Raw genomic sequence first — 19,555 nt, 5'->3', positions numbered from 1 at the left:
AAATGAGCTTAGTTTGTATCACTATCTAAATCCTTGTTTGATCATCACACAAAAAAAGGATCCCAGAGTATAGGGAAGCTGCTTACATATAGAAAGCGTGGAATTCATCTAAGTACCTGAAAAGAGTATGTTTTGAATATATCTTTTCTGGGCTATAGAAGCCAGAAATCTGCATTAATCAGGTAAAGCTTCTGTGTCTTTGTGTTTTTTGAGGAATCTTCTCTCAAGGAGGTGATAATCTTGGTATGTGAAATAAGGCTCCTGGCTTTCTATTATTGCATTCACAGATAAAGGCATTGTTCTGAGTTTATGATTCCAGGTATTTTCACTGCAGTGTTTTCTCTGTTTCAGGCAAAACTGAAGGACATTGTGGTTTTTTTAATTTGATTTTTAATGCTTAGTGTAAAATCTAACTAAATCATTAGACTGAAATACTTTTTTTCTAGTTGAGCACCTATCTAGGCAGAACTTAAGTTTCCTTGAAGTCCTTTTTTACAATCATTCTGTGAAAGGAGCCACCAAGTTACTGTATTCAAAGCCTTATCAAACAACTGGAAAAGTGAGTTTTGATTTGATACAAATCCTTCCATGTAGGATAAACAACACATGTTCTCTTTGCTACACTGAGAGTGAAAAACTGAAGTGGGATCTAATTTCATTGTACTTATCATCTCTGATAGTACAAAGGAAAAATAATTGTACTTAATTATATTTAAAAATCATACTAATTAAGAAAAAAGCTGCTTAAAATATGTAATGGAAGAAATCACTATAGTTCTCTGAACTGCGGTTTCCAGAGACAGCTGAAGATGGTATATGAACATCTTCTTATGGCAAAATATATATTTGTTCCCTTGGTTTGTTTCCTTGATTGTTCAGGGACATCCTTCTACATCATGGTAAATGATCAATCTATTGAGCAAATGATAAAATACTCCTTTGCCTTAAGGAGCACAGCTGAAGTCCTGTAATACAGTTGTTGCAGTGCTGACAAGTGAACTATGCAATGAACATTGCTTTTCTGTGATTTAAGACAATGTGTGTGTGCCTATCCACACGTTATTGCAAGCTGATTAACTTCTTCTTCTTTCCAGTCCTCATGGAGATCACAAAGCAAATGTGGGGCTAAACCTTAAGTTCAATAAGAAAAATGAAGAAGTTCCTGGCTATACTAAGAAAGTTGGAAATGAATGGATGTATTCTTCTGCAGTTGAACAGCTACTTGCGGAGTATTTAGAAAGGTAGTTGCTGGACATGAACTTGATCTAAACTATCCAGCTGCATGACAGTCATATGATTTTTTGTCCTGTGGGCATAGGTCTTCTAAGAACTGAATAGTTTGCTTTTTGTGGTTGCTTGATGAAATTCTCTGCTTCCCAGTATTCTCCTTCCAGTAGTCTCTCCTTCTAAGGAGAAACGTAGTTGAGGATAGAAGAATTTTGTCAGCAGCTTGTATTTAGCAAGTAAAGAGAAAGTCAAAAAAATTTGTCTGGAATCCAGAAGTTTCAAATCCCATCCAAGTTTGTTTTGGTTAAGTTTTTTGGTTTGTCTGCCAACATGAAATTAAATCTCTCCTCATTTTATTCAATGTTTAGGGTTCCCGAACTGTTCAGTTATATAGCCAAGAATAGCCAGGAAGATATATTCTATGAAGATGACATCTGGCCTGGTGAGGATGAGAATGGGTAAGCCATCTCCTGTTTTTTCTGGAATAAGCATTAAGGCTGGCAGTACTGAAATTCATGGAGGCAGCTAAGTAACTGAAACAGGTGCTATTCCTTGAGCAGCATGATTGTCAGTGATTGATCTGAAAAAATGATCAGAATGTTGTGCTTTTCAGTTGTGGACTCCAAGTATTTGTCAGACTCCTATGCCAAGAGTAATAATTAATGAGACACGTAGCTTTCTGTGGCTGCTTCAAAATGTTTGCTTTTATTGCTAATTTCAGTATGTACAGTTCGCAAAATAGTGATTTTTTTTTTCATTTTTGGAAAATAAGCAGTAGTTATTTTAAGTGTTTAAGGTCATTTTCTTTTAAGTCTGGATGCAAATTTTAGTGTTTATTCAGTCAGCATCATGGAAGACAGGGATCAACCTTTGTTCTAGATGCAGTATAGTAACATTAAAAAAAACCAGCCTTTATTGCTAGGTAGTGAGACATATTCATGAACTTTTCAATCATAAGAATTTCAGCTTTGTGTTACATTTACATTCAGAAGCATGCCCTAGAGTTCTTTTTTACTGTTCTGTGAGAACTTAGTGCAGAATCTTTAATCACAGCTGGACACAGTTGTTTAGATGCAAACATAATTTATTAAATACTCTTTTATAACTTCCTGGGTTTGTTGTTGTTGTTGTTTGTTTTTTGTTGGGGCAAAACTTAAAGTTATAAATTTGAAACAGAATCACAGAATGGCCGGGGTTGGAAGGGAGCTCAAGGATCATGAATCTCCAACCCCCCTGCCACGTGCAGGGCCACCAACCTCCACATTTAATACTAGACCAGTTAATACCAGACCAGGCTGCCCAGGGCCTCATCCAATCTGGCCTTGAACACCTCCAGGGATGGGGCATCCACCACCTCTCTGGGCAGCCTGTTCCAGTACCTCACCACTCTCTCTGTAAAGAATTTCCCCCTGACATACATCTTAAATCTCCCCTCCCTTAACTTAAAACCATTTCCTTGTCCTGCAGTTATCACCCTTTCAGAGAGTTGATTCCCCTCCTCTTCATAGGCTCCCTGAAACAGTAGTGCATCATTCAGTTAGGCTTGGTTTTTTTAATGTCTCTTGTTAAGTCATAGAGCACTTTTAGATCATTTATGAACGTTTACAGATATTGTGCCTATATCAAAATACTTCAGTATTTTGATCTCATAAGGTGCCTTGTGTGTGTGTATATAAATATGTACATATACTTGAGAGGTTTAAATTCATTTCCTCTTTTATTTAGAGCTGAGAAAGTTCAAGAAATTGTTGCCTGGTTGAAGGCACATCCTGTCTCTGCTTTATCTCGCTCATCTTGTGACTTGCAAATTTTGGATGCAGCTATTGTTGAGAAAATTGAAGAAGAAATAGAAAAATGCAAGGTATGCTGCTCAATGTCACTGTCGGCAATGATGAACCAAAACTGATTGCTCGCTATTTTCCAAGGTCTTGAATTAGAATAAGCAACTGGAAGATTACTTGTCATTCCAAAAAAAAGCATATAAAACGTAATGTAAGATACGAATTTGCAATGTAAATTGACACAGGAATTCAGAAGAGCTCATTCTTGATCTTCCTAATTGACTTACTGGTTTTGAGGTGATTCTATAGCAATAGGCTGTACTCTGAACTCTGCTTTTTGGTGATTTCAGAAAAGAACAGGCATCAGTATATATTCTGGTCAACTGAAGTGCTGTTTCCAAGTACACTAATAGCTCTTTTTCCCTTGCTTTTCTCTTTTGTGAAAACTTGTTTAGTGAGGAAAATTAGAAAGCTATTTTCTCAGGACCACAGATCAAAAAAGGTGCCAAAAGAGTTACTAAAGCCAAAGGTAAAGGCAAAGATAGATGGAAAAACGGGCTGATTTCTTTGAAATTAGTTGAGGGGATACACATCGGTATGAGTTCTGGCATTAGACAATGCAAGCTCTTCAAAAATATTCAGTCATACTTTAAAAATGAGGTTTAACCACTTTAATTGTATAGGTCTTGCAAAGCTACCTTCTTCACAAAGAACTTTACGTTATTTCTTCACATGTTTTGTTTCACCTTTCCTTTAGCAGAGAAAGAGCAACAAGAAGGTGCGAGTAACTGTGAAACCCCATTTGCTGTATAGAGTAAGTGACATGAAACATTTTTGATTTTGTTTGAAATGGATGTTGTTGAGATCATTGTTACTTTAACTCAGCTTTTCAGTTCTCAGAAAGCAGAATTTTAGAACAGTATTTGTGGACAATAAATTTTCTTATGCCTCCTAGAAAATCAGCTTTAAAGTGGCAGTCTCTCTCCAAAAGAAGAGAATTTTCTGCTAACTACAAACTCATTCATGTACATATACTCATATGTAACTTTCAGTTCTTCTCTTTCTTCTGACTTTCAGACATTCATTTCTCATGAACTGTATAAAGAAATGTACTTTTCATTTGTCTCCGCTTCCCTGTTTTCCTTTTTGTTCAGTTTTTGATGTATGTTCAGCTGCTCATCTTCCCTGCTATTTCTCAGATAGTCACCTATGTTACTCATACAGGGATGATGTACTTGGTGGGTTTTAGATCATCTAAACTGGTCCCCTTGGTTTGTCTTAAATCACGCACAGTGCTGCTGTTTCTCAAGCCATGAGTTGCAGTAAATAATTTTAAAAAATTGTTTGCATTGTGTCTGGATGGAAAGGATTCTGTTTTTTGTTTGTTTTTGAAGTTTGTTTTATAGTGTGTTTCAGGTAGTGTCTTGACTGTAATCCCTTTTTTATTCTTTTCAGCCTTTAGAACAGCAGAATGGAGTTGTCCCAGATAGAGATGCAGAGTATAGGCTGTTTGACCGTGTTGTCAATGTAAGAGAGAACTTCTCTGTCCCAGTTGGTCTTCGAGGTACCATTATAGGAATTAAAGGAGGTAATATTTTCTTCATAACTGTAGCATTAAAGCTATATAACAGTTAAGCTAGGGATGTGAAACTAAGCTTCATAGAAGTTTTGGGGTTTTTTTTTGTATAATAGTGGTAAACACACATTTCTCACCTATGAAACATATGCAACTTGAAGCCACTATTTACTGTTCAATAAATCTACAGGTATTCCTTTTTAATTTCATGTGTTATCCAGCTGTACTTTGAATATGAAATTACTTACCCTTTGTTCCTTCTTAAAATGAAGAAAGCATTGAGATCAGTGAGAAAGAACACAGGCTGCAAAAAGAACTAATTGAAATTTTTAAAAAAGGAGTAAAAACAGTAGGAGCATTTCATTGAATGTACAGTTTTATCACATAGATTTGTCTCTTTTTTTTTATTATTTGGATTTTACTTTATGATATTTGAATTCTGTTAAGTGACATGAATTTATAACTTCTTTGATGAGAGGACTGTCTGTTTCAGGTAAACAAAAGGATTTACCTAAGCAGATGGGATGTAAAAGTTTGAAATCTAGTAATAGAAATTGTTAACATGGTTTTAATCTATCATTATGCAAGAAATAATCACGAAAAGTAATGCTGAAGATGTCCATTTCTCATTGCCTGAATGTAAAGAATGCCTTGCATCTTTTTTTCTGGTGGTTTCTGACACCTGTGATGCACTGCTGTAAATCACCTGCAATATCAATCGATCATGCAGGTTGATAAGTTGTTATGCACAGTGTAGTTCTGATAAAAGTATATCTTTAGAGGGCAGCCATTTTTTACTTTCTCTGGGGAAGCATTTCTGAATTGTTGTTAATAAAATTCCTAATTTAAAGAACAAGGATTTCTTCAAGCTAAATGACTTATATTTTCATTATTTACTGCATAACTGATAATTATGTAGTTTAGATTAAACAGCTACTTGTCACAGGCATAGTATGACATTTTATTTTGTTTTCTATAGCCAGTAGAGAAACAGACGTGCTCTTTGAAGTTTTGTTTGATGAAGAATTCCTTGGAGGCCTAACTATAAGGTTTGTGCAGAGGATTTCATAGCCATTTCCATAGCCGTTTCATTGTTGGCCTGTTTTCAGTGGTCCAGTGGTTTTAGATGGCTTTTTGTTTTTTTAGCTTCATTTCTCAATTATAATTGCGGATCTTTTTCTCTTTGAGTAGGAAGGAAATGCTTTCAAGTTGGATTTTGTTGTTTTTCCAGAGTTCAGAGCTACTAACTTTTAGAAGACAGATATGAACCAGCAGAATAGTGCACTAGATGGAAATGTCTTTTTTAAACAAATATATAGAGAGAACAGGTTATTATCAGTGTGTGTTTAACATATAGTTAAAAAAACAGACTTGGTAATCATCCGCTCCTCTGAAAAAGGGACTCTGAACAAACAAAAATTGTTACTTGAGCACTAAACTAACTGCCTTTTAAAAACTTCAGTGGTTCTTCAGGTGGAGGCATCACTGATGTTTTTAGTTTAGAGTGCAATAACTCTTTTGTGTTTAAGTAAGCAGGTAAATGACTAAGTGCAGTAATTTACTTAGTAGTATTAATTTTACTATTTGCTTTTGGTTTTTTTTGCATTAGGCAAGTTAATTTCTTAAGACAAATTAGAAGAAAATCTTGCCTATTCCCTGTGTTTAGCATGCATAACGCAATCCTATTCCTTTTAAGAACATGTCCTGTAGAACAGATTATCTTTGCTATCAAGAAGTATACAAAACTGACTAAATGATTCTTGACTTCAGATTATTGTTCTGCCACTGGCTCTGGCTTTCACCTCAGGAAAAGTTCATATATATGGTTCATATATATACACTTTTTTTTACAGAAATACTTAGTACAGAATTATGATATAACAATTTCTCCTTTTAAAATTTGAGGTTAGCACTGAAACATGCATTATAAAACCAGTATTTGAAAGCCAGAGGCCAAAGCAGAACACAACAGATGGGTTTCATGTTGTATGTAAAGGTACTAGATTTTAATATTGGGTATGATTTTCAGCCTCTGATGCTCAAACTTGAGTCATCTTTTTGTATAGAGGCAACAACATTGTCAAATCAGATGTATTTTGTGTATTAAATGTGTCAACATTGAAATGACATCAAATAAAAGTTAAATCTGCTCTACTTAAGGTGCTCACCTGCCAGAGGTTATCGTCTGCCATCAAGTGCCTTAATTAACCTGTCTCATGGTGTTCGGTCAGAAATGGGAAATCAAAAACTGACGGCCATAGTTAAACCTCAGCCAGCTGTGAATAACTACAATTCATATGCATCTGATCTAACATCTGTATGCTCACAAAAAGTGCATCTGGGAGGCCTCAACCATTCCCCTCGCTCCCTTTTTGTTCCTACTCAGGTAAGACTTTACTTTCATTTATGCATGGATATACATAGTTTTTACATGGAAGCTAAATTGTAACTGGCTGTTATCCTTATTGGTATGAAAAATGATTGCAATTATGTCAGTGTATTAGAAGTAGAATAGCTCTTAGCTTGGATAAATTAATTTATTCAGTAATTAAAGAGACCAGACATTCTTTTCTGACAATTTTCTGCTTTATTTGAATAGCTTTGACTGGATTTCCAAAAGGCAGATATTCAGATCAGAGTATTGATGCTGCAGCTGGTTTTAGCAAATAGCTTGGTTTGGCAGAGATGCAGTTATTTCCTTAATGCTCTGTTCCTTAATGTTTGCTGTAGGCCAAACTTGCATCCCTGCTCAGAAAGACAAGATGTGATTTTTTTTTTTAATTTGGTATTTTTGTTATGATTACTTAAGAAATGAAGTAAAGCAGGAAAAATTACAGATGAATTGGGGTTCTAATGAGTTTAATTAATCTTTCATTTTTAATAAGTGACTTTAAAAATCGTAAGCATAATGGGTAATTAAATGTTGATAGATGTGTTAGAGAAGAATTGCATTGTGTTTTCCAAATCTATAGAAGAGTACTATTCAAAAGAAAATTTAGAGTGATGACACACTTCAGGTTTTCTTTTTTTCTCTTGATTTAGCAACTGAATGGAAGACAGCATTACAATCTCAGGGCTGAAAATCAGAGGACCTCCAACTCACCCCACAAAGGATCATTTCTGAGTAGCAATCAGAAAAATAAAGTGAGTGTCCTCATTCATTTAGTATTTTGGCCACTGTTTACAGCACCTGTCCTTTTTCATCGTATGCAAGCAGCTGATGTAAGAAAACCAAGGTGTGTTAGTCCACGTGCAGACTGGGGCAGAACTTGTCCCAGTTCTTGCATAAATGAAAAAATCCTGCGTTACCTCATTCAGATTCTGGATTTTCAGAAGAGTTATTGTTTGTGTATCTAGGCATTCGTTTTGTGGTGGTATACCTGTAAAGTTATGAAGCAGTTAAGCATGTTAATGCCTTGAAAGTAAATCATTATTTATAAAATGAAAGTATATTTTCGATATGAGAGCATGCTTTCAAAAGCATTTCGAATTATCATCTGAATTCAATTATAATCAGTGATTTTTTCTATGTTAGTAACTTCTGAAAATTGTGAGCAAAGAAAAGCCATCTCCAACACTAGGCTCACTACAATTACAACCAAATAGTGATTCTTTGGAAAATATATTGCAAAAATACATTGTAGCCCATCACACATTAAATACCCACAAATTCTTCTAATGTCAGTATGAGAAGTTCTGTTGTCTGAGCACTGTTAAACTGGACCCTTAGCATTTCCAGAATGTAGTTGCATATGACTAGCTGCTCAGAAGTTGAGTTTAAGGCTGTTGAGTTTATTGGGTAATTGTTTCTTATTTTTTCAGGCACAGAATAAGCAAGAAGACGAATTTTGCAGTATATGGCAATCATTGCAAGGTTCTGGGAAGTCTCACCATGTTCAGCAAAACATACATGAGAAAGTAAGTGTATACACTTTTAAACAAATGTCTGGATTCAAAATATGAAGGTTCTTAATTCCCTACATTATTTCATTACATCAGGAGACTTACCAGTTAGTGTTGCAAATAAGTTCTGTGAATCAAAATACTATTGCACAGGATATGTGGAGAGCTGGAAAGAGGCAATGAAAATGTTATGTAAATGATAGATAGTAGCTTTCTTGTTAAGGTTTGATGTTGGAAATTCTAGGGTGCAGTTCTACCTCAGGAAATCAAGCTGGGATCTGGCAATCAGTTCTATAAGCCAGGCTTCAATGATGGCAGCTTTAGAAGTCAGCAAAGAAAACAGGAGCCATATAAAAAATGTGAGTACTATGATTAAAAATTTCATTTGAGAGAACTTAGTTGCTTTATCTGTTTTTCATTGAAATGGTTAATGAGTAAAGTTTTTCATCATTATGTTGAGTTTCCTCTTAAGTGACTCTGAAAAATAAAAAGCAACAGAGAAACAGCCAAACAAGGAAAACTTTGGCTTTGAAAATATGCTTGCAAGTAATCATGTTTGTAGAATATAAAATTGTCACCACGTGCTTCATTTTCATATATTTTACCCTATAAGAAAAGCATACACCAAATAACCTTAAAAGTATGAATTGGAGACATATGATGCAACCATTCAAATTAGTGCAACTCTCTGTACTACTGTAGTGTTGTTAGGTTTTGGTTTGGTTGTTTTGATTCTTTGTTATATTTTGTAATGTTCTTAAAAACTGTTTTTTATTCTTATTCTCTATTTGTAGTTAAAGAAGATTCCAGATTTACAAGGGGTGAAAGTCAACCCCATAATAAAATGTCAAACAAACAGGTAATTTATTCTATGCTGAGTAAATGTTTTCATGTCTTTTCGCTATACTCTGATCAGAGTAATCATTTTAAGTACTTATTACTTGATTCTTTTAATATATAAACATTATTTTGGAGATCTTCTTTCTCTTGAGAGTATAGACAAAAAATTAGAGCATTAGGAACATGATGATGATAACAAATGATTTTCCTATTCATCTCAGGTGGTAAAAGCTATGTTGTAATAGGAAAACACATTTTACTGAATAAGAATATTAGCTTGTAGAAGATAATACAGATGCATTTTTGAATTCAATTGCATTATAATAAATAATAGAATATTAGTATTCAACAATAAATACTGCAGTATTATTTCAGAATTTTGCAGGCATGAATAAGCACAATGTCAAACTTCTGAAGAGAAATGAAAGTGTGCCTGTAATTCAGAAGGCTGCAAGTGATAGTCCCTGTACAGGTGGAAAGGTAGGATGTTATGTTGATTTTCATGTACTTCTTTAATAATATCAGTTTCTCCCTAGTTTTGTTCCCATTATTTCTGCTCACTTGTGCTCAAATTCCTGTTTGTAACAGATACAAGACAAACTCCAATAACCTCGATCGTTCTTTCAGTCATCCCTTCATAGATCGCTTGTGCTTTATGTGCAAAAGTTGATCTGATCTCTGGATGTCTGTTCCCAGTCTGACAAGTCATGCTGTGATCTGCCCGAACTCAGAGGGGAAAAAAAAAGTCCTGAATGAGCATAAAATTAATGTCAAACTAATACATCTTTCCTCTTGCATCTACTGGTAATACATGAAGTTGATATACTTTTTTTTTTTTTTTTTGTAATTTATCTTTAGAAGGACAGTGAACTTGAAAGCCTTCTAGCTTCTTTGAAAATTTCCAAAGAAAATGAAGTGCAGACTTCTTCCAAGGAAGCAAGAACTACAAATGAAGAACATCTATCACCACAATCATTTGCCATGGTCTGTGTACTGCAGGAAGCATTATGTGGCACTTTAGCTTCCGCTGTCTTATCATCAATGTTTTTATTATGAAAAACTGCATGAAACCTCATTCAGCCTTCTTGAACATATTGATGAGCTTCTAATTAGCTACTCTTAAAGAAAATTAACAAACACATTTGTAAAGAGGCTGTTATCCGTCCTTTGTTAAAAATGCAACTGATAGAAAAACAAAAAAGGAGATTTGGTGTATTATTAATTATAATATTTAATTTGTAGTACTTGATTGTAATATCCAGAATGAAGTAAGAAGGTTGAATGCTGTCATATCCCTGGAAAGTTTGTTTTATTTTTACAGAAAGGAACACAGATGCTCAAGGAAATTTTGAAGATAGATGGCTCTGACCTGGAAACTAGGAATGAACTGAAATCCCAGGTTAATGACGTTCCTGCTTCCCCTGGTAGACAGGATTGCCATGGAGCTGCATTGCAGTATAGACAAGCAAAAAAAATGGGTATGTTTAGACATCACTATAATTGAGAGCTTCAGTATGCTTCAGTATTTATTTTCAGAATGAAATAATTAAATGTCCATATTATTCTATTCTACTTTTTTATTCAGCGTTAATAATTACTTTATACATACTCTCCCATTTTGTTCATCAGATGTGAAAATACCAGAAAAAAGCAAATATGACTCATGTAATGCTAATAACAAAGTTACTCTTCTTTCACTGCAGGAAATATTTGTGATACAGCTTTTTTTTTTCTTTTAACAGCTGCTTATATGAACAATCCTCATACCACTGGAGGCCCTCAAAGTACACCAGCATTGGAAACTGGAGGTCACCCTTTTGTTGGTCAACAATCCACATTGTCTACTCCTGTTTCTGAACTTTCTCGTATTTGTTCTCTTGTTGGAATGTCACAACCTGATTTCTCTTTCGTGAAAACACCACAGGTAAAACTCGTTTTCTGCAAAAGTTCAAGGTCTCAGCTTGGTTTCCATTGCCCTTTATTAAACATCTGGACCGAGTACTGAAATCTATCTAAAAATAAAACTTAGCTCCTTTTGTTCCCATTTTTTTCAAAGCAAACAATAAAGCCCCAGTTTCCATTTCACTGTTTGTCTGCAGTACAAATGCCCTGAAAAATCTTGTCTCATTTTTCTAGACTATGACCGTTTGTCACATCAAATTATCCAATGGATTGTTGGTTCATGGACCACAGTGTCATTCTGAAGCTGAAGCAAAGGAGAAAGCTGCACTTTTTGCTTTACAGCGTTTGGTGAGGACAGCAAAGAATCTTCGAAAATGTTTGTCTCTCTTGCATTGCTCTCTTTGTAATCCATCATTTGCTTATTTTTTCAAAGAGCTCTGTAGGAGTTAACTTGCCTTTTCCTCCACCGATGTTTCCAAATTACCAGCCACTTGGAGTTCCTGTGCCACCTGGATCTATTCCTCCAGTCTTTCCACAACCCCCCGGTAAGCATTTGACTAGTACACATTTCAGGTATTGTCATGATTGCCTGTAGTTGTAATAGTTCTTTGTATGAGAACAGGTGCCTTTCAGAAAGCCCTGTTTTTGGTCATTTTGTAATATAGTTTTACATTTGAGCTGCTTGGAAAACAATGCATGAACCTCTTCTCATCAATATGCAAATCAATTCAGAGAATCATGCATCTCCTGACTCTTGTTTCTTCTTTCTTTTCCTTTATAATATAATTCTCCATTATGTTAGTAGGTGTTTTTTTTCTTCAAAAAAAAAAAAAAAAAGGCAGTCAGTTCAAATCTAATACTTCCAGTTCAAAATTCAGAAGATATCCCTTTGGTTTTGTTTTTTAATTATGTGGGTTTATTGGTTTTCAGGCTTGGTTTTCTGTGCATTAGTAATTTTACTTGTTCAGAACAAACTTTCACTGAAGTGCTGCATCACAATCCTGTTGTATACTGCAAAACATTATCCTAGTAAATAACAAGTGTTACAAATCCTAGTGGCATTTCTGTCTCCACTATTTTTTATCAGAGTAAATTGTATTTTGTATCATCCTCACTGCTTGTAATTAGTCAGCACAACTGTGGTATCCTAATAACCCACACAGCAACTGCTACATCTTTCATCCCCTGAGGGTAGAATCATAAAATATCTGGAGTTGGAAGGAACCCAAAAGACTAATTGAGCCCAACTCCTGACTTTGCAAAGGACCATCTAAAAATTAAACTTTATGCCTTAGAGCACTTTCTAAATGCTTCTTGAACTACTGCAGGCTCAGTGCTTCTGACCCCTTCCCTGGAGAGCGTGTTCCAGTGCCTAGCAACCCTCTTGGAGAAGAACATTATCCTAATAGCCAATCTTAACTTCCCCTGACTAGTATAGTTCACCTGGCTAAAGATCTGAAAATCTATGCAAATTTATGTGCACTCTGAAATGCAGATGTAGCAGCATGGTGCTGTCATCTAGATGTACTCTAAGAGCAGAACTGTTTAGTAGTTGTTTTATTGTTTTTGTTGTTGAGAAATAGAAATCAATAGCTACCTATTTTCAAGCAAGTATGAAGAAAATAAGGCATTATTGGAGAGAGAATATATATAGAAATGTCATTAGGATGCTTTGGGTTTCGGGGAGTTGATATGCTCTTTATGAGAAAAGAAAGCTAAAAGATATTCATTTTCACAGCTAATATAATACCTCCATCATCTCACATGTTCGGTCCAGTGTCCTGGGGAACTCCAGTGCCTATTCATGGCAAACACTATTATCCTGGTTCCTATCCAGGAAATGTGTCTCTTGCAGGAACAATACCTGTTGGTTCTCACAACCAGTTTATACCTCTACAGGTAAGTTTGGCAGGTTTGTCTTAACATTCTACTTTTGTAAAACTATACCTATGTGATGAATACGACACCTCTACTGTGAAGAACTGAGTAGTGTTAGAAAATTGTTTAATATTTGTGTGCATGTTTTCTAATAGTGGAATATTTGCAATTTTTTTTTAAGAATGCATTCTGTTAAATAATATTTATTTAATTTAAAGGTAACTAAAAAAAGGGCTGCTAGCAAGAAAAACTTTGAGTTCAAGGAGTTTCAGAGTTCCCCTCAAGCTGCACCACTAAAGAATGAACAGCCAGTGTCTTCTGACCACATTCAGCAAGATAGTTCTTCAGCTCCTTTAAAATCTCCTCAAGCTGCTCAGTCTTCTGTTTCATTTCAAGACAATGTGGCTACTCCAAGCGTTCCTCGTAACAAATCAGCACCAAATACTTCCAGCAAGCGAAAGCCAAGAAAGCTGGCTGTCAATTTTGGCACACCAAAATCTGCAGAATAAATATGGTAGCTAGGTGTATTTTATTTTTAACTCTTCCCCCAATGTTATATCATTTAAAAAAATCAGAAAGCTCTACTAAAAAGACCAGCCACTTTAAGTATAATATAGAATGAAATACATTTTATTTGCTATGAATTTCAGATTGTTATGAAAATTGAAAATGACATTAAAACTTAGTTATTTTGACCTAAATTAGCAGGAAATGCTGAGTTAAGGTTACCATGCCATTCATTGTGCCTAGGTTTCTGAACAGTGGCTTACTGACTGTACTGGGTGAGCAGCAATAACAGTGGCAACCTTAATTCAGAATTGCTGTGCTTTTTGAGTGGGATATGGAGCAGTAATAAGTTGGGCATCAAATATTGCTTAGCATGACATTTTGTGTTCTAGCTTATTTTTAAATAGTGTAACAAGATAGAAAGGAAAAAAATATTTAAATGCAGTTTTTATATTGGCTTTCCAGGTCCTTTTGAGATGAATCAGTATAACTAAAACTTAGCTACAGTTAAACTGCCAAATTTTCTTCAATTAATAGATTCTATGCCAGAGGGAAACAACTTTATAACTTTCAAAAATAGGTATTGCTATATCTCTGATGGAACAGAGTGGCAAAATGTGCTTGCTGATGCAGATTTCATTCTAAGAGATCAATTTATAGGATGTATTGAATAAAAATATATTTACGAAGTAGAGACTTCTTTGGTAAAGTTTTTATTTGTTTGCTTTAAAGCTAGAAGCATTAAATTTCTTTATTTTCTGGTAATAAAGCAACGTGGATATCTACTACAGTTTGCATAGTCCCCTAAAATGCCAGTGATATCCTGAAATTTTCTACGTTATAAAATCAAGTTTAAAGATGTCTATCTGTGTAGTATGGCTGTCAAAATTATGCTTACTGAGTCCACTTTTCCCTCCAGTAGTGTGTGCCCTGAAACCTCTACGGTATGTTATTTTTATTGCTAGGTGACTTTTAGTATTTATTTTTGGGTTTGTGATAGAAGTTCTGTGTAGCAAAGTTGTCGTTACATTATCATAAACTATTACTGCTAGTTCCATAACAATATTTATACAAAGTTGACTTGTATTTTTGGAGGGAGCTATGTGGTAGGAAGTAATTATATCATACTTAGTTCATGTACAGAAAGAAAAGGCTCAAAGGTATGTACCTGTTCATTTTTCATCCATGTGCACTTTACTCATATTAATGATAACTCTGCAGTCTAAGAGTTTGAAGCCTCAGTTGGTACTATTCATTGGCATTGATTAAATTTCATTTTTCTTCTTTATTCTAATTATTCAAGGAAAAAATATTTTTCCTCTAAAAATGGAAAGCTGAGAAATTACACTTCAGTGATTTATTTTGTTGTCTCCCAAGCAGTTTTCATGTTGGATCTGCAAGTCTGTAGACTTGCTTTTCAACTCTATTAGAATCAAGTTAAATCCTATAAAAAGGCTAATAGAGGTAAAAATCTTTTTATTTAGTATCACAAGCCTTGTAGAATAGTCTATATTCAGTCTTAAAAATATGTTGATTTTTGTTGTTTTCTTTATATTCACTTAGTTTCAAAAAATGATAAAGCCATATTCCATGAAGGGAAAGTGACACAAGTTGGTGATTTATTGTCATTTGCCATGTGATACTCACAGGATGTTTTCATGCCAATATTTCAAAAGCATTTATATGAAATTCTATGAGACAAAGGTATCAGTCCCCCATGGCCTGTATGAATTACCTGATCATCAGAGACAAGGTCTTTTTAGAAATTCCTGTGATAGAGGTTTAACTGCCTTAGATTCTTGCATCACCTGATCTCTCAGATTGTAGTCTCCTTTAAACACAGGTGTCATCATGAAAGACTCAGATATGATTGATAAGGATTTTGTCACGTCAGTTGAAATTCTGGATTTCCATAAAATTACCAAATTTTTATATACCTGGATAGCCAATTTATGCAGATTAAAACATACATATTAAGGATGCTATACTGCTAACATCAGTAAACACAGCAATTTTTATTATTAATCACTTCTCATTTCTAGACTTTGTCCCTCTCTTCTGAAAACATTGCTATATTTAATCTATGTAGCTGCTTAAACACTTAATTCTGTAGCCGCTGCATATCGTATTAGACTCTGGGTTTTAGCATATATATTTATATTCTGTGATACTGCCTGGTGCCCAGTTAATTACAGTTTTACATGTCCTGGTACATGTGACATCTGCGTTGACCTACGCCATCTCCCTGTGACTTCAGTTTCATATTTTAATGAGGAGATTGTTTAATTCATACAGGTATAAATTTGTTTTTCTCATAGATATAAAGTATTTTGTAAGCACTGGAATTTTTCATTAGATCTTATACAGAGCAGTATTTTACTAAAAATCCAAAAGGGAAGACTTTTATGTGCGCATTTTTGTAGTTTCTGATTTTTTTAAAATAATTTTTCATTGTTTATCTGCCAAGTGAAATGTTTTAAATTTGCATATGAATGGATACAGAATGTATTTTTTGTGCTGTTTAGTGTTAGTGTGCATTTGCAGATTTTTAGCATGTACTTGCACAAAGGTCTGTGCAAAGATATTTTAAAATATGAATATATGATACACTGAAGGAAAACCGTTAATAAGAGTCAAATGCTATATAAAACTTTAATGCAATAGAATAATTTTATAAATTGTGTCTGTGTCTGTTTGGATTAAATATTGAAACAAAAAAAACAAATTTTCACTGTTTTATTTTCAAATACAATGTGGGAACTTCTGTATGCTTCAAATGGGAATTTTAAGATGTAAATTGAATCTCATGAAGACCAAGCTCTGTTATTCCCAGAAGTGGCAAATGCGCCCCTCCTCAGAGCTATTTCTTGATGCCTTTCAACTGCTGTTCACTTAAAAATTGGAATCTTCTTTAGATTGCTGTTGGTCGGTTTGAAATCAAAAGCATTTAACTAAATGGTGATCTTCTGAAATTCCTTTGGCATCTGTCACTTGTTAGATAAAAAAAAAAATAAATCTAATGCTCTGCAGCAAGTTCAGTCCTAGTAATTCTTGTCAAGGTGCAAAAATAGCTGACAGCTGAAGAACAGGAAAAGCCATGGATACCTGGAAATACTTGATAACTGAACACTGCCTTTTTCTGAAACAAAATATTATGCTGATATTTCTGTGAGAGTGGAGTAAGTTTAGGTACCTTCTTTGTAACAAGGCTTCTAAATGAAGCATATTGGCAAACTGCACCAAAATAATGTAATGTGATTATATTTGTCAAGAAAGAAATTGCAAAGTATGTTTCATAATTACATTTTCTCACACGTAATAATAGCAGGTTTTTGAAACTGCCAAATTAACATCAGTAGATATCATTTTAGAGGGCAAATAAATCTCTGACTTTGTATAGAATGTATGTAAAATATGCTGAATGTAATTTTTTTTCTCTAAGAGTATGTTCAAGCTTTACTTGTTCCCTTGTAATGCATAATGACCATTGTAGTCTGTAGCCATGCTTATTAATTTTTAGTACCTTTGATTGTGACATACAAATTTTGTTAGGATCTGTCTTTTGCAGAAATCTGGTATTTTGCTTTTTACAGGTTATTATGTGAATTAGCATGATTAAAATGACTGGTATAGAGATTGGAGCATACTCTTAACATTACCAACCATTTAATTCAATGTAAGTGTAAATGCAGTGCAACTGTATTCTGTGCAGAACTGCACTCAAGTCTTGGTACATTGAGGTCACATTTTTCAACGTGAAGATGCCAGGATATGATCTTGCATTTCTCAGCCTGTCCTGCAAATTAATCAGCAGACTGTAGGTACTTCAGGTGTCCTGTATGGCAGTTTCTGCCCTGTCCTGTCTCAATACTCAGCACTAAAGAGAATGAGCTTATGTAAAGGAATAACTTTAAAACATATTGGTTGGTGCATAATAAATCTTGCATAGCCATTCCCATTCAAAAATTAAGTTACTCTTGTTCAATTTAGTTTAGTTCATTTGAATTACTGCACAAATGATCCCTAAGAGTGAAGAAACTCAAATCTAGGACTGGTTACTTCCAGTAAGGGGTCTCTTCTCTTTCCTCTTTTGAGAAGTGATCTGCATAGATGTTCCATAATCATCCTTCCTTACTATGGAGAGAGTTATGTTCTCTTTCTGTCTCTGGAAAAGAGACACAGTGACATCATGGGCACAGACACAGGTTGAGTAAACATTTTGGCCCAGAGAATCCAAATTTAGGTGCATGAGGACCCTTGAATATTGAGACTGTAACCGCTACGTATTTGGAGGAAGCAGATATCATGAGGTAAGTAGCTGCTGATTATTAACAAAAGAATCTATCATTTCAACAGAGGTTCCTTATTACTGCTGATTTTTACATTCTTCTCTGTGATTTAAAAAGTGTCCTGTTTTATCGCTGCTGCGAAGGATAATATAAATCAGAATGAACATAGGTAGTCCACAGGCCAACTGTTAACAGTAAACCTATCATTTTAGAGGACAGAGAAAACATTTTCCATTAAAACTAATTATTTTTTTTCCAATAAAATTTGGTCAGTGATCATTAATGCATCAGCATTGCTTTATGAAAGTTGATAATGACCCTTAGTCCTCTATTTTTTTTTTTTGCATCAGAAAGACCAAGGCTGGCAATCCAAAGCCAGCATGTAATTTCTGTGCCAGTAACTGGCAATAAAAATCATAGTCAGAAACCTTGTTGGGGTTATAGGGTGAAGCAAGAACAATTGTATGCCTCCAGCATACCCATTCTCTTGTCCTTAAGCTTCACTGATGGTCATTTCCCTCTTTTTTTTCAGTCTTTCTGTTGAATTTCCAAATTTTGAAATCAGTGTTCTTTTAAAGAGCTGTTGAGCCCTGGACTTTCCACGTTCATTACTCATAGATACATAAATAGAAACAGTGCATACACACAACGTAATATCCTTTGTTTTTCAAAGCTGTTTGTAGTCCCTTAAGAGACATGCAGAGGATGACAGACATTGTCTTGCATATACACATAGCATGTGCCCAAACATGGACATCACTTGTGTAGGTTTAAAAGCATGGGCAAACAATGGAATGTTAGCAAGTATAGCACTTCTCATTTCACTTGCTTTGTTAAATAAATTATTTTAAGACATGAGTGTCTTAAAACTTTGTCCTATGATCCACCTTAGTCTCTGTCAAAGGTTACTTCTTTTGGAGAGCTCGTGGAAAGGAAGGACTGTTTGTGTCCCAGGCACTTCAGTGCAAAACTTTATGTATGTGGGCAGCTGTGATATGTAGTTCTTAGTGGAAATACTGGCTGTACCAGCCTCTTGTGACTTGTTCCCACTTGATTGTGCCAAATTGTGTACAAACTCTTTGTATTGCTGCATTATGAATCGTATCAAGAAATTCATCTGATTGAAACTTTCCCTCATGTTATTTTTCAGCTCGATCAGCTCACTGAGGAGCCACAGGAACAGCTGTGTTGGTACAACAGACGACAGTGTGAGGGCAGGATTATTTAGCGAGAGTGGATCTGCTCAAGAAATATCCCATCACTGCCTAAAACTCACTCATGAAGCTACGATGCTAGATTAGCTGATGTGGTGGTGTTGTCTCTTGACTTCAAGAAGAGTGGTAAATTCTGGCAGGTGGACAGGAGGAACTACCAAGAACCATCGTATGGTAAATTACTGAAGTAAAATTTGCCGAAAGTTCAGCGCTTTCATTTTGGGTGTTAATTTTCCAGGAGAAGCTTGCAGAATCACCTATGTGGGATATACAACCAATAGCAAAATAGGGAAATTCTTAAAAGCAAACTGACTGAAGACACTGAGGTAAATACATAACATTAAAACTTCTTAAAATGCTAGAGCTAAAGAAGTGGATACAGAGTTTGATGAGACAAAATACAGGTAAGGAAAGGAATGGAACTTAAAGGGGGAAAAA

At 34.9% G+C, this 19,555-nt stretch overlaps 1 protein-coding gene across 5 annotated transcripts in view; it reads left to right on the top strand.

The window, feature by feature from the left end:
* Positions 1-19,555, top strand: part of XRN1 (5'-3' exoribonuclease 1) — a 40,665-nt gene that overhangs the window by 19,465 nt on the left and 1,645 nt on the right. For 2 of the 5 annotated variants that reach the window (XM_031596289.2, XM_031596291.2), the window contains 19 exons: positions 1,095-1,241; positions 1,596-1,685; positions 2,953-3,088; positions 3,766-3,822; positions 4,464-4,596; positions 5,564-5,633; positions 6,745-6,970; positions 7,627-7,728; positions 8,407-8,502; positions 8,732-8,846; positions 9,282-9,346; positions 9,703-9,807; positions 10,186-10,311; positions 10,649-10,805; positions 11,070-11,251; positions 11,464-11,577; positions 11,663-11,774; positions 12,968-13,128; positions 13,326-19,321. In XM_031596289.2, the coding sequence (XP_031452149.2) occupies positions 1,095-1,241; positions 1,596-1,685; positions 2,953-3,088; positions 3,766-3,822; positions 4,464-4,596; positions 5,564-5,633; positions 6,745-6,970; positions 7,627-7,728; positions 8,407-8,502; positions 8,732-8,846; positions 9,282-9,346; positions 9,703-9,807; positions 10,186-10,311; positions 10,649-10,805; positions 11,070-11,251; positions 11,464-11,577; positions 11,663-11,774; positions 12,968-13,128; positions 13,326-13,616 (2,485 nt within the window). In that variant the 3' untranslated portion in view covers positions 13,617-19,321. Of the gene's footprint in view, positions 1-1,094; positions 1,242-1,595; positions 1,686-2,952; positions 3,089-3,765; positions 3,823-4,463; positions 4,597-5,563; positions 5,634-6,744; positions 6,971-7,626; positions 7,729-8,406; positions 8,503-8,731; positions 8,847-9,281; positions 9,347-9,702; positions 9,808-10,185; positions 10,312-10,648; positions 10,806-11,069; positions 11,252-11,463; positions 11,578-11,662; positions 11,775-12,967; positions 13,129-13,325; positions 19,322-19,555 lie in introns of those variants that run through there. The other 3 variants (XR_016469629.1, XR_016469628.1, XM_031596290.2) reach the window with 3 other exon arrangements.

The sequence above is a fragment of the Phasianus colchicus genome, chromosome 10 (assembly GCF_987193195.1).
Source record: "Phasianus colchicus chromosome 10, bPhaCol1.hap1.1, whole genome shotgun sequence".
In the NCBI taxonomy this organism is placed as follows: domain Eukaryota; kingdom Metazoa; phylum Chordata; class Aves; order Galliformes; family Phasianidae; genus Phasianus; species Phasianus colchicus.
This window is presented reverse-complemented; position numbering and strand designations above follow the sequence as displayed.